Source organism: Zeus faber (assembly GCF_960531495.2).
Source record: "Zeus faber genome assembly, chromosome: 19".
Lineage (NCBI taxonomy): Eukaryota > Metazoa > Chordata > Actinopteri > Zeiformes > Zeidae > Zeus > Zeus faber.
The window spans coordinates 4,777,140-4,798,203 of NC_137206.1; the positions used below are offsets into that span (position 1 = coordinate 4,777,140).

At 41.0% G+C, this 21,064-nt stretch overlaps 1 protein-coding gene across 1 annotated transcript; it reads right to left on the bottom strand.

Annotated features, from left to right (window-relative positions):
- Nucleotides 1–1,858: 1,858 nt before the first annotated feature.
- LOC307244921 (deoxynucleoside triphosphate triphosphohydrolase SAMHD1-like) lies at nucleotides 1,859–21,064 on the bottom strand. The gene is made up of 14 exons (XM_080020309.1): nucleotides 21,022–21,064; nucleotides 18,562–18,722; nucleotides 18,301–18,416; nucleotides 17,889–17,959; nucleotides 16,888–17,028; nucleotides 14,609–14,709; nucleotides 8,846–8,969; nucleotides 8,595–8,686; nucleotides 6,511–6,602; nucleotides 6,112–6,242; nucleotides 5,101–5,169; nucleotides 4,310–4,408; nucleotides 3,834–4,225; nucleotides 1,859–2,304 (listed from the first exon to the last, which is right to left on the bottom strand). Exons 1-13 carry the CDS (start codon nucleotides 21,043–21,045, stop codon nucleotides 3,887–3,889), a joined length of 1,560 nt encoding a protein of 519 aa, XP_079876435.1. The 5' UTR covers nucleotides 21,046–21,064; the 3' UTR covers nucleotides 1,859–2,304; nucleotides 3,834–3,886.

Below are 21,064 nucleotides of genomic sequence, written 5' to 3' on the forward strand. Positions count from 1 at the left end.
TTAGTTATTGGTTATTAGTTATTAGTTATTGGTTATTAGTTATTGGTTATTAGTTATTGGTTATTGGTTATTGGTTATTAGTTATTGGTTATTGGTTATTAGTTATTGGTTATTGGTTATTAGTTATTGGTTATTGGTTATTAGTTATTAGTTATTGGTTATTGGTAATTAGTTATTGGTTAGTAGATAAGTTAGTAGTTATTAGTTATTGGTTAGTAGTTATTAGTTAGTAGTTATTAGTTAGTAGTTATTAGTTAGTAGTTATTAGTTATTGGTTAGTAATTATTAGTTTGCAGTGATTGGTTAGTATTTATTAGTTATTCGTTATTGGTTATTCGTTATTAGTTAGTAGTTATTAGTTATTAGTTATTGGTTAGTAGTTATTCGTTGTTAGTTATTGGTTATTAGTTATTCGTTATTAGTAAGTAGTTATTGGTTATTAGTTATTAGTTAGTAGTTAATCGTTACTAGTTAGTAGTGATTAGTTATTAGTTTTTAGTTATTAGTTATTGGTTAGTAGTTATTCGTTGGTAGTTATTGGTTATTAGTTATTAGTAAGTAGTTATTGGTTAGTAGTTATTAGTTATTGGTTAGTAGTTATTCGTTGTTAGTTATTGGTTATTAGTTATTAGTAAGTAGTTATTGGTTATTAGTTATTAGTTAGTAGTTCATCGTTACTAGTTAGTAGTGATTAGTTATTAGTTTTTATTTATTAGAATGCTGCTTTCGATATCACCTCTAGAAATGAGAGTGATATTAGTGTATATTTTGTTTATTTGTACCTTTCAGTTGCTTGGATTTGCTCTGGTGCACGTCAGAGCCTCGCAGGCACGTAGGCTAGCGACCAGAACATCAACACACTTCAACCAAACCAAGTAACAACAACAAGAACCAAGAAAAATATCAACGGTGACTAATAAAGCTCTTGACCTAACATTACTCTGTATGATTATTTCACCTTTATGGTTTGACTCTTTATGGTTATTACTCTTTATGGTTATGACTCTTTATGATTATTACTCTGTATGGTTATCACTGTGTATGTAAATGTAATGTAATGTAAATGTTCTCCCCCATTTTTCATGACACGGTCTTTGATAAACGTACCCTCTGTGAAGGGTTTGCCGTGGTTGGTGGTCAGCGTGGCGGCTTGGTAGCTTTTTTTGGTGAGGTTTTCATTTGCCTCACAGGCCGGCGAGAAGAGTCGCTGTTGTGAGGCCAAAGCAGCTTGGAGTCGCTTCGCTCTTTCAGCCGCTCACGCCCTGGTGGCTTGTCGTATGCGTTGGCATGTTTGGTCTGGTCCTGTCTCTTCACATTGAATTCCGAGAACAAGGCAACGGTCACCTGTACTCCACCTGTACTCCACCTGTACTTCACCTGTACTCCACCTGTACTGCACCTGTACTGCACCTGTACTCCACCTGTACTTCACCTGTACTGCACCTGTACTCTACCTGTACTGCACCTGTACTTCACCTGTACTGCACCTGTACTCTACCTGTACTCTACCTGTAGTCCACCTGTAGTCCACCTGTACTCTACCTGTGCTCCACCTGTGCTCCACCTGTGCTCTACCTGTACTCTACCTGTACTCTACCTGTTCTCCACCTTAACTTCACCTCTACTTCATCCTGTGCACACCCTGTATATTTCTGAATCTTTTCGTACTACCCAGACAAATTCCTTCCGTCCGAATCAACAGATTCTGATCCTGATTCCAGTCACAGATACACTCTCGATGGCGAAAAGAGAATCAGCAAAAATCACGCTAGAACTCATGAGAATCATCTAGGTATTTATTGAAGCAGCGCTCCACTGACCCACGCCGTGGAGGCGCTGTGGATAAAAACCACTCCCTTCCAACTGATTAAATGGAGTCCAACCTTAAACCCTGACTTTATAATATGCTTTATAATGATTAACCTGAGATATTAAATTAGATCCATTTCCCTGAGAATCCTCTACAACTGGATCAGAGCACAACAACCCGCTCCCCCTCCACCACCATTCAACAGAATAAAACACAGAATTAACAGAATGAAGAGAATTAAAAAGGTCGTGGAGAAGCCCTGATGTGCAGATTTCCAACCCTTGGCAGTTTCATGATGTCGATCATTAATTATGTAGTTACGCAACATTTCATCATTGGTTCATGTTTAACAGACAGAAACGAGTTTGAACCCTGTTAAAAAGCATTGATTGGTAAAAGTAAAGCCGCCGCAGCCCTAAAAAGTTGAGGTGTCGGTCCGCTCTCCCCTGCCTACTCCTCTTCCTCCTCCTCCTCCTCTTCCTCCTCCTCTTACTCTGTAAAGACAACAGGACGGAGTATGAACGTGAGCTGACGTGACGGATGAAGAGACCAAACTCCACCTGCTGCTCAGCTTTCTGCCTTGCAGCAAAATAAAAGAAACAAAGAGCAGGTCGTGGAGAACCTGCGTGAAGAACATCCTCTGTCAGATTGAAGCCGCTCCACATGCTGCGTGCTGCTCGTCTTCTCCTCTGGTGTTTGACGTCTACTTCTATGACAGATGATCGCCCCCTATCGGCCTAGAATGCCGATGTCAGCATTTAAAATTGTTGTTTTTTTGCGCTCTCGTGTGGGCGGAGTTTCATTTTTCTTTCCAACTTTTAAACAAAAAATCCTGATGTGGACGAGTCCTAACATTAAAAAACGCATCTTTTTTTTTTTCCCTCCGTCCACTATGGCGGCAGCTTTCTCCACCGAACACGGAGCTTTTGGAGGACGTTTTGGGGGGTATACTTTTGAAAAGTTCGCCCTGACGTTGTAGTGTAGACGGGGAAAGCGATGACGAGGGATTTGTCACGTGATCCAGGCTCAGCATGGCGGCTGTTCTCCACTGTCCAGTTTGATGCTTTATTAAGAGTTAAACAGAACTTTGTACATAACGTGTTTGCCTGGCGACCTGGACGTGTTGAGAATGGTAAATAACTTCAGTTGCTACTGCTTTATGGTAACACTGCTCAAACACACTAAACCTGTTTCTCGCTGCTGCGTATCGAAGGAATGGAAGCAGCGTTTTGGCGTTAGTGTGGACATGTTGTATCTCACATCTCACGGCCCGAAAACTAAAATAAAATAGTGGATTCTGGAACAATGGATGTCCTCTCGTGCGGCATGCTGTATCGAAGGTTTCCCCATCCCTAGTTATATAGTAATATATCATAAAATCTGATAATCATTTGAGACACAGCGCCAGGTTCAGGCTGAACAGAGATTCAGAGAAAGATTTAGATCTACTTTGCTTCCTTATTTCCTCCTGGTACAAAATGAAAAACACAACTAGGAGACGGTCCCACACCATCTGGAGAGCTGTGTCACGTCCCCCTTACGCTCAGTGTCACATGAGAAAAACCTTCTTATTTTAGAGTTCGGTTGATTTGTTTTGCTCTGTTTCCTACTTGAACATGCACATTGTGCCGTGTCACGCATCTCTCTCCATTGGTATGGGGCTTTTTTAACACATTTCTTTACTTTTAAATAATAAATCCTGCACTTCTGTAGCGGGGCGGGGGGCACTCTTTCTGGTCCCGCCCCTCCCCCTCCAGGCTGATCAACAGAATGTGATGCTTTCAGCTGATTACTGAAATAAAACAACACAGCTGTTCCAGTGTTACTTGAAATATTTCTAATTTATCTAATTTAAAGAAAAAGATTGTCAAAGTGTAGCAATACGGTTATGGATCAGCAGTCTTTAAATCTTGACATATAATTGTATGAATGGAGCTGAAGGGGATTGGTCTAAAGCAGACATTTATAACAGCAGTACATGACATCTACTGTAACTGACATCCACATCTCTATACCTGCTTACCCAAGACTCGTCATGGCCTGCCTCAGGCCTGCAGCCAAATTAGACCCCTCCAGTCAATGCTGCATTGCCTCTTGGTCCTTGATGGCCTTCTCCAGGCGCTCATTGATCTTCTTCAGATACTCAGTGAAGTCCTCTGGGCTCTTTTTGACCTTCTCCATGTACTCAGTGACCTTCTCCAGGTACACAGTGAGGTCCGCCGGGCACTCAGGGACCTCCTCCGGGCTCCTTTCCACCTCCTCCAGGTACTCAGTGACCTTCTCTAGGCCCTCAGTGACCTTCTCAAGGCACTCGGTGACCACCGTTGGGCACACCGGGACCTGATTCAGGCGCTTATCGTACAAATTGATGAACGTATCCTGGAAGCGGTTTGGAAAGACCAGCACATCGTCCAGCTGTGTTCAATGGAACAGAGAAACATGGAGTGAACTTTTGCTCAGTGGTGTGATGGTTCTATTATGTGACTATCCTGTCTGTACCTCCGAGAGCGGTCTGGCAGTGTTTGGGGCATTCTTGGTGTAGAAGTACATGTTTTCAAGGGGATTCTTTGGCCCCTGGCCGTAGTTTAGGTCATTCCTCTAGAAAAACAAGAGTTTGGATCAAACAAACATCAGAATCAAATTATTCCACAGGGTACATACACAGTGCTGTTCTTGTGAGACCACAGTCTGGATAGATGGAGAATAAAATAATATTGAAAATAGAAATTGTCAAAAAAATACAAATAGCAAAAGAAAGAAAACAGAAAATAGTCAGATGTATCAAAATAAACAGAATAGCGTCCTAGGGCTCGGTGACACTTCCGTGACAGGACGCTCTAGATCGGATCCTGACGCGACACTGCCAGGCCTTTCTGTGGCCGGATCTGGGATCAACAGAATCCCTTCAGTAATTTGAAGATCTTCAAATTATATTTAGTGGTCTGACTTTTTTTTTTTAAAGGGGGGGGGGGGGGTGCTCTGGTGGGTTCATGTTGGAACGGGACCTTCACTGACATCGACTGGAGCTCACCTCCACGACATGAACAACAGGAGCATCACCAGCACCAGACCAATGACTTCCTGGGAGCTGTGTTTGGGGCGGGGTCAGTGGGGTCAGAGGGCGTGGGGGTGTGGTTTGCTGACACTTGTATGAAACCTGATCCCAGTGCGAGCCAGGTCGCCTCAGGATGTGGTCTGGCTGATCGGATTTCAGATCTGGTGCTGTCCAGACCTGACCCGGCGTCCTCGGATAACATTGAAACCACACATGTAACCGAGCCCCTACTCACCAAGAACTGTAAATTGTTATCAAGCAGCTCGTGGTTGAGTAGCTCGATCACCAAGTTCAACTCCTCGCCCTGAGCGTTGGAGAGCAAAGACACCGTGTGAAGAACACCACACATAAAGTGATGCTATGACAACCAGCTTTTAATAATTAAAGTTACTATCAACAAACTTCTTTTAATTATACAATTACTTTAAATAATCTAGTCCAGAGGTTCCCAACCCCCGGGCCGCGGACCAGTGCCGGGCAGCGGGGCGTTTGCCACCAGGCCATGAGAAGGCGTGTGGTAATCTTTCCAGAAGCGATCTCTGCAGATCCACCGCCCGCTCTGCTGCCCTGCTGCAGGATCAGAGCCATCTTTTCTCCAAACAAAGCAATTAAAAACATTGTTTTTTATTGTAGATGTTTTTAATTTAATCCGTTTCCTCACTCAATTAAATAAAAAGAGCCCCGAGGTTTTCTCAGCCCCCCCCCCCCATGAACATTTTGTTCGCTGTGGTCCGGTCCGTGATAATAAAAGGTTTGGGAACCCCTGATCTAGTCCACCAGCAAATGTCTGGAAAAATTCCCACTTCAAATGCAAAAATGAAACTCAAAATACACTGAAAGTGTTATGTCCATAAATGTCCAAAACTCTAAGTGTAAGATTTCAAGATTTAAATCCAAATTTCTGACAAGAAAGAAGTAGTTATTTACTGCATGTTGGAGAGAATGTGAAATCTACTGATTCCTCAGTTCTGCCTCCACGTACAAACTGTTTGGTTGAAACTACGTCTGTCTTGCTAATAGACCAGTAAAATACGTGACGTGCTGCAAAGGGCGTTTGTTTTGTTCTGAGGATCCACACGGGACCTGGAGGTATCTGTTGTTCCACAATTTTCTCAGTACTTACATTCATTGAGTTGTTTTAATGTAATGGACTTGTTGTAACTAACCTTAGTGAAGTTAAGATCCCACATGAGTCTGTGTTTGCTGCAAGTTGTTACACTGAAGTACATGGATATAAATGTGTTACCCCTTCTGCTCCGTCCATCCTGATGGAGCACACATGCCTGTAGAGCTCTCGAGACAAGATGCGGTTGAGAATGCTCTTCGACTCCTCTAGCTCAGCCGAGTCGGAGTTGAGAATCTCTTCAAAGACCCTGTCTGGAACGGCAGCAGAATCCCGGTTAGACGAACCTCAGAGACCACCAGGGGCAGCACGGAGGTTTGAGACTCCTGTTGAATCCACCTCGTTCGCAGTTCTGACTGCTTCTAACTGATATACAGGAGGTGGAGCAAATGATGGAAACGCCTCACAATACAACTCCATGCTTACATCCTTAGTGGAAATCAAGCGGCTAAGAAGGAGTGTCTGGTTTTTCTGGAAGAAAAGGATCTGGTTCTTCTAGAAGCAGAAGAGAGTGATGCTGACCTGTCAGAGCGGTGTACTTCTCCATATCCTCTTTGGCTCCGCTCAAATCCATCGCTCCTGAACGCTGCGCCTCGACAAGTGCATCAGCGATCCTGGTCAATCACAGACAGACGTGGGGTCGGGATATTTAGGGAATGGGATTCATTGTGTCAGAAAACAAACAAAAGTCTCAAACACACGATACGATTCCAAAAAATATACTAAAGGACAATTTATACTGCGACGGTTCTGTACTGTATATACTACGTTTTGGACTCAAAATGGCTTCACAACAACACAAGGAGTCTGATGTACTGAGCCCAAGAAGAAAAGTCCTGAACTTCGCTCTATTTCTTTTTTTATCTCTTCTCCTCTTCCAATCGTCATAAATAATAATAAGTTGATTTAACTATATAATGTCAAACATCAGTTAAACAGAATCAAAGTGCAATGTTTAAAAAAATAATGTTATAAATAATAAAATAAAAAACAATGGATACCCTTTATACAGTATATATAGTACAGTGTATACACTCTGTCTGTCTGTCTGTCTATGTATCTATCTATAAAATATAAAATATAAAATAAAAGAAAAAAGTGTGTGTGTGTGTGTGTGTGTGTGTGTGCGTGCGTGCGTGCGTGCGTGCGTGCGTGCGTGCGTGCGTGTGTGTGTGTGTGTGTGTGTGTGTGTGTGTGTGAATCTTCTTGGCCTGAACATATGTCTCACAGATACTTAATCTTCTACCTGCAAACATTCATTTATTTTCCCATTGTCTGGACCCTCTCTCTCCCAGGACTCTTTTAGAGTCCTCGTACTCTTTTAGAATCCTCATACTCTTTTAAAGTCCTCGTACTCTTTTAGAATCCTCATACTCTTTTAAAGTCCTCGTACTCTTTTAAAGTCCTCGTACTCTTTTAAAGTCCTTGTACTCTTTTGAAGTCCGCATACTCTTTTTGAATCCTCATACTCTTTAAGAGTCCTCGTACACTTTTAAAGTCGGATTCCTTTAGAGTCCGCGTACTCTTTTTAAATCCTCGCACTCTTTGAGAGTACTAGTACTCTTTTAAAGTCCTTGTACTCTTTTAAAGTCCTCCTACTCTTTTAGAGTCCTTGTACTCTTTTAAAGTCCTTGTACTCTTTTAGAGTCCTTGTAGTCTTTTACAGTCCTCTTACTCTTTCAGAGTCTGCGTACTCTTTTAAAGTCCTTGTACACTTTTAGAGACTGCATATTTTTTTTGAATCCTCGTACTCTTTGAGAGTCCTCGTACTCTTTTAAAGTCCTCATACTCTTTTAAAGTCCTTGTACTCTTTTAGAGTCCGCATACTCTTTTACAGTCCTCGTACTCTTTTTGAATCCTCGTACTCTTTGAGAGTCCGCGTACTCTTTTACAGTCCTCGTACTCTTTTTGAATCCTCGTACTCTTTTAGAGTCCACGTACTCTTTTAGAGGCCTTGTACTCTTTTAGAGTCTGCGTACTCTTTTAAAGTCCTTGTACTCTTTTACAGTCCGCGTACTCTTTTACAGTCCCTGTACTCTTTTAGAGTCCTTGTACTCTTTTAAAGTCCTTGTACTCTTTTAGAGTCCTCGTACTCTTTTAGAGTCCTTGTACTCTTTTACAGTCCTTGTACTCTTTTAAAGTCCTCGTACAATTTTAGAGTCTGTGTACTCTTTTACAGTCCTTGTACAATTTTAGAGTCTGTGTACTCTTTTACAGTCCTTGTACTCTTTTAAAGTCCTTGTACAATTTTAGAGTCTGTGTACTCTTTTACAGTCCTTGTACTCTTTTAAAGTCCTTGTACTCTTTTAGAGTCTGCATACTCTTTTACAGTCCTCGTGCTCTTTTAGACTCTCCGTACTGTTCTGGAGTCAGGTTGTTCAGGTGTGGGTAACGATAGATCTCCTCATACAACCTCTGTTTAAACAGAGCGTCCATTTTTCTTTTCTAGCACATGCACAGTCTTCACGGTTACAACCTGGGAGGTGTGCAGACACCCGTGGACGGGATTAGAAGATGGAATGTACACCACCCTGGCGGAGGTGGAACGTCTACATTGTCCTTCGGACTTGAAGATACATGGATGTGTCCAGAAGCAGGTTACTCACATCAGCTGCACGCTGCACACCACCCTGTGCGTGCAGGCCACGCTGAAGACACGATACCTGCTGTTGAACAAGATGTGCAGGTTGTATCGCTCCTGTTGAGGGTAGTTTACACACAGCTTAGTTCCATCCCATTCTCTGCATCAACGATCAAAAGTTTGGCTGTTTTGGGAGAGTCAGCTCTTGAGTGAGGGAGTAAAAAAGATTTGTTCAATTTTTAGACTCTGCGTTTGGTCGCACCGGCGAAGACTCACTTTGTCTCTGATGCAGATTCTCCTCCTCTTTTCTTCGCTGTTTATCGGCACTTCACACACTCTGATCATCTGGATGAAGCGGTTGTGGTCAAAGTTATTGGGGAAGCCCAGATGGTAGCAGTCTCTGAGGACACAGGAAGACATGGAAGGTGCAGTGTTGTGTTTCCTGAACAGCTGCGACCCATCGCCTTCAAACACAAGGAAACAAGGTTTCTAACGAGCAGGACGATGGAGCTGCACTCACGCTAACGCTTCATTCAAAGGGCAACAGTAAGCAGCCACAGAGGAGGAACCGGCATCTTGACACCTTGACCCATTGACACCTTGACAACTGAACAAAACAATCTCCATTTGTGACCATGACGAGTGATGTCAGAATCCTCAACGTTTTCACTGGCTGCCGTGGTGATGTATTCACACACACACACACACACACACACACACACACACACACACACACACACACACACACACACACACACACACACACACACACACACACACACACACACACACACACACACACACACACACACACACACACACACACACACACACACACACACACACACACACTCTGTCCTGATTGGAGATGGGAGAGGAAGTGGGGAAAGTCCACACACTTTAACTCCTCTCTTACTCCTCTTTTACTTCTCTCTTACTCCTCTTTTACTTCTCTCTTACTCCTCTTTTACTTCTCTCTTACTACTCTTTTACTCCTTTCTTACTCCTCTAACTCCCCTTTAATGCCTTTCTTACTCTTATTTTACTCCTTTCTTACTCCTATTCTATGATCCTTCCTTACTCCTGTTTTACTCCATTCTTACTCCTCTTACTCTGCTTTTGCTCCTTTCTTACTTTCTTTTACTCCTCTGCTGAACTCACCAGGGGTCCTAACAAAAAGCACAGACACTCACACAGGCCCCATACTGTATGACTGTACTGTGTGTAGCATACTGTACTGCATACTGTATGACTGTACTGTGTGTAGCATACTGTACTGCATACTGTATGACTGTACTGGGTTACTGCATACTGTACTGCATACTGTATGACTACTGGGTTACTGCATACTGTTTGACTGTACTGTATGTAGCATACTGTACTGCATACTGTTTGACTGTACTGTATGTAGCATACTGTACTGCATACTGTATGACTGTACTGTATGTAGCATACTGTACTGCATACTGTATGACAGTACTGGGTTACTGCATACTGTACTGCATACTGTATGACTGTGCTGTATGTAGCATACTGCACTGCATACTGTATGACTGTACTGTATGTAGCATACTGTACTGCATACTGTATGACAGTACTGGGTTACTGCATACTGTACTGCATACTATATGACTGTACTGGGTTACTGCATACTGTATCACTGTTCCAGGTTACTGCATACTGTACTGCATACTGTATGACTGTACTGTATGTAGCATACTGTACTGCATACTGTATGACAGTACTGGGTTACTGCATACTGTACTGCATACTGTGACTACTGGGTTACTGCATACTGTATGACTGTACTGGGTTACTGTATACTGTACTGCATACTGTATCACTATACTGAGTTAGTGCATACTGCGCTGTATTGCTGTTCTGTTCAGTGTTACTGTATTGCTGTTGTACTGTTGTATACTGAACTGTATATCTCCACACACACTACCTCACATTTTCACATGCACTTTACTGCACATATCTGTCAATGCAAATAGTCTATCCCATATACATAACTCTATTCCCTTCTATTTTGTACCCCCACTTTGTATTATCTTTTTGAGTCTTATTTTATTTTATTGATATTATTCTATTCACTAACTGCATTACGTTTTAGGAATCAGTAAGTTTCACTTAGTTGCTAGGTAGGAATTTGTTTAGCTATTATGTTCGGTTTAGTAACTATTGTGCATAATGAAAGTATGTACTGTATATGTACATGACAAATAAACCTCTTGAATTTTGAATCTTACTCTGTCTTACGCCTTTTTTAATCATTTCTAACTCCCCTTTTACTCCCTTTTACTTCTCTTTTACAAATTTCTTACTCATATTTTACTCCTTACTCATCTTTGGCAGCAGCTCTAGCAGTTTTACGTCCGTGACAGAGGCCTTAAAAACTGCTAGAGCTGCTGCCAAATCCTCGGTTCTCATTCTGCTCGACTTATCAGCTGCTTTTGACACTGTCAATCACAGCATACTCCTGTCCTTACTCTCAAGTATGGGCATCTCTGGCAGTGCACTTTCCTGGTTCGAATCTTACCTCACTGGGCGCTCGTTCGGTGTGACATGGCAAGGCCAGCTGTCTGTGCCTCACAACCTCACAAGGCTCGGTGCTGGGACCCCTCCTCTTTGCCATATACACCACCTCACTGGGCCCGATCATGCGCTCGCATGGCTTTTCATATCACTGCTATGCGGATGATACTCAACTCTATCTGTCCTTCCTGCCCGACGACCCCACTGTCTCGACGCAGATCTCGAATTGTCTCGCTTACATATCCACATGGATGAAGGATTATCATCTTCAACTAAACATGGCGAAAACGGAACTGCTGGTCTTCCCGGCCAAACAAGGTATTTATCACAACATTGATATTAAAATTGACTCTCTATCTCTTGTTCCTACCAAGGCTGCAAGGAATCTAGGTGTCATTATTGATGACCAACTGACATTCTCGGACCATGTTGCCGCCGTCTCCCGGTCCTGCCGCTTCGCACTATTCAACATCTGAAAAGTCAGGCCGTACCTGACCCAATATGCCACTCAACTGCTGCTACAAACCTTGGTGATGTCCCGTCTCGACTAATGCAACACTCTTAATGCACACTAACAGGCTTGCCGGCCTGTGCCTTACTCCTCTCATAATCCTTTTCTCTAATTTTACTCCTGTCTAATTCCTTTCTGCATCATCTTTTACTTTTATCTCTTACTCCTCTTTTAATCCGTTATTAGTCTTTTACTACGTTACTCCTTTCTTACACTTCCGTTATCTTCTTATTCCTGTCTTACTCCTTTGTTCCTCCCATTTTACTCTTTTTTTACTCCTTTCGCACTCCTCTTTTAGTCCTTAAGTCCTTAAGACTCCTCTTTAACTCCTTTCTTACTCTTTTACTCAGTTCTTACTCCTCTTTTCACCTTTAATACTCCTCTTTTACTCCTTTCTTACTCCTGTCTTACTCCTTTCTTACTTATATTTTACTACTCTTTTATATTGTTCTAATCATATAACATATCATATCACTTAATTTTCCCCTTTCTTACTCCTCTTTTACTCCTTTCTTAATGCTATTTTACTCCTTTCTCTCATCTTTTAATCATTTCTTACTCCTTTTATACTCCTTTCTGACTTCTGTTTTACTCTGTTCTTATTCCAGGTTAACTCCTCTCTTACCCCTCTTTTACTACATAATTACTCTTCTTTTATTCTCTTCTTACTCCTGTCTTACTCTTATATTACTCCTATTTTACTCCTTTCTTATTCCCCTTTTACTTATTATGTTACTCCTATCCTACTCCTCTTTTACTCCTTTCTTACTGTATTCCAATTTTACTCCTTTCTTACTCCTATTTCACTCCTTTCTTACCTTTCTCCTTTCTTTTACTCATTTTTACTTTTATTTTACTCCTTTCTTGCTCATCATTTATTTCGATCTTACTCCTTTCTTTCTCCTCTTTTACTCTTTTCTTATTCCTCTTTTACACCATTCTTATTCTTTTACTCCTATCCTACGCCTCTTTTACTCCTTTCTTACTCCTACTTTTATCCTTTCTTTCTCCTTTTTACTACTTCCATGCTCCTCATTTACACCTTTTTACTTTTCTATTAATCCTTTCTTACTTCTCTTTTAAACCGTTCTCACTCCTCTTTTACTCCCTTCTTACTGTATTCCTCTTTTCCCCCTTTCTTACTCCTATTTCACTCCTTTCTTACCCCTCTTTTACTCCTTTCTTTCTCCCTTTTTACTACTTTCATACTCCTCTTTTACTCCTTTCTTTCTCCCTTTTTACTACTTTCATACTCCTCTTTTACTCCTTTTTTTCTCTCTTTTTACTACTTTCTTACTTCTTTTCTCTTTTTTAATTCTCTATTAATCCTTTCTTACTCATCTTTTCCTCCTCTTTTACACCTTTCTTACTCCTCTTTTACACCTTCCTTACTCCTCTTTTACTTTGTTCTTACTCCTCTTTTACTCCCTTCTTTCTCCTCGTACTCCTTTCTTACTCCTATTTAACTCCTTTCTTACATCTATTTACTTCCTTCCATTTATTCCCTTCTTACTCCTCTGACTCCTTTCTTACTTATCTTTTACTTCTTTCTCCTCTTTTACTCCTTACTTTCTTTTACTCCTTTGTTACTTCTCTTTTACTCCCTTCTTTCTCCCCTTATCCTCTCTTACTTTCGTTTACTCCTTTTACTCTTTTATAACTCCTATTTTACTCCTATCTTACTCCTCTTTTATTCCTTTCTTTCTCATCTTTTACTCCTTTCTTACTCCTGTCTTCCTGCTTTCTTAATCCTCCTTGAATTTGTTCTTACTCCTCTTTTACTTCTGTCTTACTCCTCTTATACACTTTTCTTACTTATTTTCTACTCCTCTTTTATGCATTTCTTACTCCTATTTAACTCCTTACTTACTCCGCTGTGATATTTTTTTACTCCTTTCTTACTCCTCTTTTACTACTTTCTTACTTCTATTATACTCCTTTCTTTCTGCTCTTACTCCTGTCTTACTGTATTCCTCTTGTACTCCTTTCTTACCCATATTTTACTATTTTCTTACATTTTTACTGTGTTCTTATCCTATTACTCCATTGTTACTCCTCTTTTACTTCTTTTTTACTTCTGTCTTGCTCCTTTCTTACTCCCTTTTACTCCTTTCTTACTCCACCTTTATTCATTTTTTACTCCTTTCTTACTCTTCTTTTACTCCTTACTTACTCCTTTTTTACTAATTTCTTACTCCTCACCTTCAGCGATCCATCCTTTATTCAGTTGTTTGAGTCTTGTGAACTGCACCTCAAATAAAACTGAAAATTCTACTTTTTGTGAGAGGATAGCTCCACCTAGTGTTAGTATCTCACCTGGCCAGGTTAGGGTTCTAGTGTTAGTATCCCCCCTGGCCATGTTAGGGTTCTAGTGTTAGTATCTAGGGTTAGGGTTCTAGTGTTAGTATCCCCCATGGCCAGGTTAGGGTTCTAGTGTTAGTATCCCACCCGGCCATGTTAGGGTTCTAGTGTTAGTATCTCACGTGGCCAGGTTAGGGTTCTAGTGTTAGTATCTAGGGTTAGGGTTCTAGTGTTAGTATCCCCCCTGGCAAGGTTAGGGTTCTAGTGTTAGTATCCCACCTGGCCATGTTAGGGTTCTAGTGTTAGTATCTCACCTGGCCAGGTTAGGGTTCTAGTGTTAGTATCCCCCCTGGCCAGGTTAGGGTTCTAGTGTTAGTATCCCACCTGGCCATGTTAGGGTTCTAGTGTTAGTATCTCACCTGGCCAGGTTAGGGTTCTAGTGTTAGTATCCCCCCTGGCCAGGTTAGGGTTCTAGTGTTAGTATCCCTCCTGGCCATGTTAGGGTTCTAGTGTTAGTATCTAGGGTTAGGGTTCGAGTGTTAGTATCTCACCTGGCCAGGTTAGGGTTAGGGTTCTAGTGTTAGTATCCCACCTGGCCAGGTTAGGGTTCTAGTGTTAGTATCTAGGGTTAGGGTTTGAGTGTTAGTATCTCACCTGGCCAGGTTAGGGTTCCAGTGTTAGTATCTCACCTGGCCAGGTAGTCCATCTTGTCCACATCGATGCCAGTCAGTTTGTTGGCCACGATCTCGTAGAGGAAGGACTTCTCCTCCGGCCGTCCCTTGTACCCCCACTGAACACAACAACACACACAGCATCAAAATGGAGCTGGAATATAATAATAATAATAATAATTTAAAAAATAAATAATAATAATAATAACAACAATAATAAATATAGCTGCAGGCAGCAATTCACAGGGTCCAGTTTAGTCTTGTTAGGTACTTATTACAGTTCTCTGTAGTTACATTTTTTTTCTATTTTTACCCCCCCTCAGAGATAAACTGTGGATTTACATATAGCATTGGTTCATGATGTCACAAGGTTCATGTGTCCTCAATGTGACGTTGATGTTCTTCAATTTCCGGTGAGTTTGTAAAGTTTTATCAGAATTTCCTGATACAAATGTAGATGGGTGTGAATCAATGTTCCTACAACATTTCATACAACACCTATGAAATGTTCCCGTTGTTGTTTAAGAAAATAAGTGGGAAACATTTAGCTTCATTGGTTTCATCTCCAGTCACGGTGCAGGGTTGTTCCCTTCTGCTGGTGCTACAGACAACATGTCATCAAAGTGCTGCTCTAATGCTTCCTGTACAATATCAACCGATGGAAACATCTTCATAAACATTCCATCTTGTTGTTTATCCCTTCATTCATCAACATTTTCATCTTCTCAGCTTAAATCTGCATTGTCAATATTATCAATGCACATCGATTCATTATTACGCCGCCATTACAATACGCTCCTGCTCTATGATTGGTTGTTGGTGTCACATGGTTGTTTCTCTGCTGTAGGATTGGCTGTTCATGTCACATAGTTGTTTCTCTGCTCTGTCAGATTGGCTGTTCGTGTCACATGGTTGTTCTTCTGCTCTGTACTTGGCTTTTCGTGTTGTGTTTTTCTAAGTAGAAGAAGACAGACTCTATATCCAACTGTATCGAAAATAAATCTCATAAATGTATCATTGTTATCGTGGAAGAATTTATCGTGAAAATGATCTAGATCGTTTTATCGCCCTGCCTTACCATGAAATACGTAAAAAAAGTTGTGGTATTTCTGTGAGTAATTACCATTGCACAGCTTCTATTTTTCAACGCCTGGAGCGCATCACCCAGTCGCACATTTAAGTGAATTTTTGTGGTTTACTTTTTATTGTATTTTTCATTAATCCGGCGAAGTAATGTGGACCCCAGATTTAAAGTATCAATCTAACAGATCTACCGACATCTACCAGGTTAGAATTTATATAAATATACACGTAAATCCAAAGTTAGGTAACGTCTAAACACTAAACGCTACACTGGACACCGTCCAACTGGACAATCTCAATCAGAATCTGTACATTTATCGTGAATAATATGATGAGGTCATAAAGAGTCTTACTGTAAATGTCATTTATAGTGAATAATATGAAGTCATAAAGTGTCTTACTGTAAATATCATTTATAGCAAATAATATGATGATGTCATAAAGTGTCTTACTGTAAATATAATTTATAGTGAATAATATGATGATGTCATAAAGTGTCTTACTGTAAATCTCATCTCCTCCGTTTTAGAACCAGACGTGTGACGTGTCAGTGAACCAAGACCAACTGAATATTTGGGATCAAAGTTGTTTGGTTTTTCACTCATATCTGTTCTGTATGTGGATCGATTTGGATGAAATTGAATAGGTTCATAGGTTCTGCCGAAGTATGTTTTCCAGATAGTTTTAGTTGGGTTGGACATATTTTGGCGTCAGATAATCGCTAATATCTGCTCCGTATGTGGATCTGTTTGGATGAAACTTCAACCACGACTTCAACCGTGTTTGTGTGTTATGCAGAAATTGGTGTTCGAGCTGCTCCATCGGATCGGACCCTAACCCCACCCATTCGCATGATGTAGAAGAAACGTGAGTCATCACACCTCCACCTTCTGCCATTGCTCCCTGGTCCAGTTGTGACGCTCACGTGTCCATAGTAGGTGCTTTTGTAGGATGCTACAGTAGTTCTTTTGTGGATCCAACTGGTTGACACACTCATATCCCTCAAATAACTCATATTACTCACAAGTTACTGAGTGTTTTTACTTTATATTCTATTCTATTCTTTACGAGATTTGAAGATTTACTTCATTACTCACTCAGTGGTGCTGATATATGTGAACGTATTTCATTTTATGTTTCTTCCTTCACTTGTAGTGTTTGAGGCTGTAACACCTGTCTGGAGGACACGTTGCTGTGGGACACAAAACACTCACCTTTCTTGCGTTGACCCGATGCTCTGAATGGATCAGCTCCTTGATGAAGATGAAGTCTAAAGCTGTCAGATCTGGCTTATTGAACTCCAGTTTGTTTGTCTCAACCAGGTATTTAAACATCTTGATAGACGCCTCCTCATGCTGTAAGACACACCCACACACACACCCACACACACACACCCACACACACACACACACACACACACACACACACACACACGCACACACACACACACACACATACACATTCACTTCTCTCACACACACACACACACACACGCATGCACACACAGACATATACGCACATGCACACACACATACACACATTCACACACACACACACACACACACATACATGCACATTCAAGGAAGAGAGGAGGTGAATTGAAAAACACCATCTTGAATGAAGAGAAGGTTATTTCACTGGTTCTGTAGAATACTGCATTGTGATTGGTCAACAGCAGCAACCACTCTCCTGGTTTCACGTCCCGCGTATCACTCCACCTGCACGCTAATGCTAACGCTAGCCAGGTGTTTCCTCTCAAATCATTTAAAATCAATATTCCATGTCAAGCAGTTAAGTTTAGTTAAGCAGCAGATTAAGTTCCGTGGTACAACTCACCCTGTCAGGGAAGGGGATATTTATTGGTATTGATTATTGATAATGACATCTGGCTGCACATTCAATGGATAGACAGACACACACACACAGACATTACATTACATTACATTACATTGATCAGACGCTTTTATCCAAAGCGACTTACAATTATTCAAACACCGACGGACGCAGCCATCAGGAGCAATTAGGGGTTAAGTGTCTTGCTCAAGGACACTACAGCATGCTAGCAGGAGGAGCCTGGGATCCAACCAGAAACCTTTAGATCACTAGACAACCAGCTCTACCTCCTAAGCTACCACCCCCATAGACAGACAGACAGACAGACACACAGACACACACGCAGGCAGGCAGAAAGACAGACAGACAGACAGACTCCCACCTTCCATGTAGATCCTGGTTCGATTTTTGGGATGACCATGTTATCGAACAGATGAGAGAAGGGTCCATGTCCTGAAGAGAAAAATGTTCTTTTACATGTTTTTGTGTGATTATATTATTACTCCAAAGAAAGATGGAGATAGAGGAGAGGAGAGGAGAGGAGAGGGGGATGGAGATCCATAGGAGATGGAGGTAGAGAGGAGGACAGGAAGATGGAGATCCTCATAAGATGGAGGTAGAGAAAAGGAGAGGGGGATACAGATCCTTAAAAGATGGAGGTAGAGAAAAGGAGCGGGGGATGGAGATCCTTATGAGATGGAGGTAGAGAAAAGGAGCAGGGGATGGAGATCCTTATGAGATGGAGGTAGAGATGGTAGATGGGGTTTGGTGTGAGAGGTGGTGTTCTGTCAGACCCAGGTCGTGGCAGAGTCCAGCGATCTGCACACACAGGATGTCCTTGTCACTGATCTCCAGCTCCGGCTGCTTCTCCCTCAGAGCCTTGAGGAGCTTCCCGGCCAGGTGGGCCACCCTGCAGCAGGGGGAGGGACCACCTTCAAACATACTCACCCTACGGTGTTTCAATATACTTTTAATTAAACATAATTAAAAATAAAATGAAGATAGCCAAATACAGAAAGATATGGAGGATAGGCTCTTGGTCCAGGGGCTCGTACCCGATGGAGTGCTCGAAGCGGTTGTGCGACGCTCCGGGGTAGACGTAGTAGACTCCGCCCATCTGCTTGATGAAGCGCAGCCTCTGGAACTGCGGTGTGTCGATGATACGAACCAGCATCGGGTGCAGCTCGATGGAGCCGTGGATGGGATCGTTAAACACCTGGTGGAGGAACCGGACCGACAGGTGCAATGATTACACCATCATCTGCCACGCCCAGAAAAATGTATAATAATATCCCTGTGACCTTCCTGTGACCTCTATGACCTTCGGCCTGATCTTTATTTTCATTGTTTGAATTGTTTTATTTTGGAGTGTTCTGGAAACTACTTTCAGGATGTTTTGGGTCGTTGTGGGGGAAGGCGTAGCCCCGCTGCCCTTGCAGTGCCAGAACTGACGTGGGGGCCAGGGGGTCCGGACCCCACCTTCTTGGGAAAAACAGAGGGTTGTCCCCCTAAATATATCGTTGTAAACATAACTATATGATGTTAAATAACTGCGGCTCTGCGCTCCCTCTCTGACGGTACCGACTGTGCCCACGGTGCCAGCGATGGGGCGCTGGGATCGGTGCCAAAACTGTGTTTTTATTTTAGAATTGGGTTGTCTGACTTTACTATGTTTCGTTATGCAACATAAAAATCACCCCATGTAATGGAGACACGCTCTCCTCTTAGACTAAGTCATGTTAATTGTAATTTCTTTGCCTTTTTCTGCATTATTACTTTCTTATTATTTGTTAATATTCCATCTGTGATTCCCTTTCATGGTTTAGATTCTGATATCACTGAACATCTGGCCATGACCTTTGCTTCAGGATATCTGCTCGTTTTCATGTGAAGCCAGGTTCAAACTACTCATCAGATTGACAGACAGACAGACAGACAGACAGACAGACAGACAGACAGACAGACAGACAGACAGACAGACAGATAGATAGACAGATAGATAGACAGACAGAGAGACAGAGAGACAGACAGACAGACAGACAGACAGACAGATAGATAGATAGATAGATAGATAGATAGATAGATAGATAGATAGATAGATAGATAGATAGATAGATAGATTGATAGATATATAGATGAGATGTATACTTTGCCAAATGGATCATTAGGACCAGACACAAAACAAGTGCAAATTGCACTCAGCTCAAACTTTATGGCTGTGTTCGTGCCGTCATATCATTAGTGCAATATATTTTGTGAATGGGACACTAAGACAGCGCAGCTCGGGGGCGCTGTCCATGAGTCAGATTGTAACATGTCAGTCGAGAGAGGGTTGGTCTGCGAAGAGAATTCGCCTCTCAGTTCTTACAGCAATAATAAAACATACAAATGTTAGGGTTAACGAGAAGATAGAAACATGTTGTGAATATACAATAAACAATAAAATAAAGCTAACAATAAGGAATCTAAACAATAAACAAGAATAATCAGAGGAACAATACAACAAACCTATAAATTAAACAGAATATGAAGCATTTCAATGTACAATAACCACCATAACTGGTGGTTCTCTATAACCAAAAGCTGTGCTCTGATCATCCCACAGCTCGTCCACAGGACAGAGTTATTGCAGCAGTTGTTGATGATTAAAGAATGAATAAAGAGTGTCATTGCAGGCTGAGAAGTTCAACTCCACCTGCAGACTAACTCTGTCCTAGATGCAATGGAACAAATACTCTGTGTTGTACGTCCAGCATGATGACAGCACAGGTTGAAAAACAACAATAACAATAGCAATAAAGCTAAAAATATATATTCATCAACCATTTTTCATTTTTCACATGCACAGTAACAGATAACTTTAATATAAATATTATAATAAATATTAATGCACATTAAATTGTGAAAAACATTTGTCAATATGTATGTGGTAATATGTAGTATGTATTTTCAACTTGTGTATGAAGTATTGCGTATCAATCCATTTATTGTATGCTCTGTATGTTTTATTATTCTATCTATAGTTATAGAACTCAGAATCATGAATCACCGGGTGTCATGACATTTCACTGCATATATGTATGACCGTATGTATATGTATGTGACAAATAATCTTTTGAACTTGAACTTGAACTTGTTATATGTATTGTACAGTATATAATGTATATACACAGTGCATACAGTATCTAATATGCAGTTATATATATAGGTTAATGTTTCTGTTAGCATTCAAATTTACATTTAGTATATTTCAGTGTATTTTGTATATTAAGTGTATTTAAGTGAATTTAGTATATTAAGTATATTTCAATATGTTCCCAAGAATTGTGGAATATTTTAACATTTAAAATCCCATTTATTTAAATTTATTATCAAAATAATTATTTACGTATTCATCCTCGTGGCGAACGCGTAGAAAGCAGTTGTGTGACATTATTATTATTCCAATTTTTCTTAATATTATGTTAATATTATATATTAGTAGATATAAGGTAAATTATAGTTTAGTATATCACCTTTCTGATGTCTTGGGCGGCCATGTTTGAGCAGATTCAGAGG

Excerpts from the sequence above, each read along its gene's own strand:
- LOC307244921 (XM_080020309.1), bottom strand. The coding sequence starts at position 21,045 with ATGGCCGCCCAAGACATCAGAAAG. Across the intron at positions 17,029-17,888 it reads AACCAGGATCTACATGGAAG|CATGAGGAGGCGTCTATCAA; the intron begins GTGGGAGTCTGT and ends TGTGTCTTACAG. Across the intron at positions 8,687-8,845 it reads GAATCTGCATCAGAGACAAA|GAGCGATACAACCTGCACAT; the intron begins GTGAGTCTTCGC and ends TACCCTCAACAG.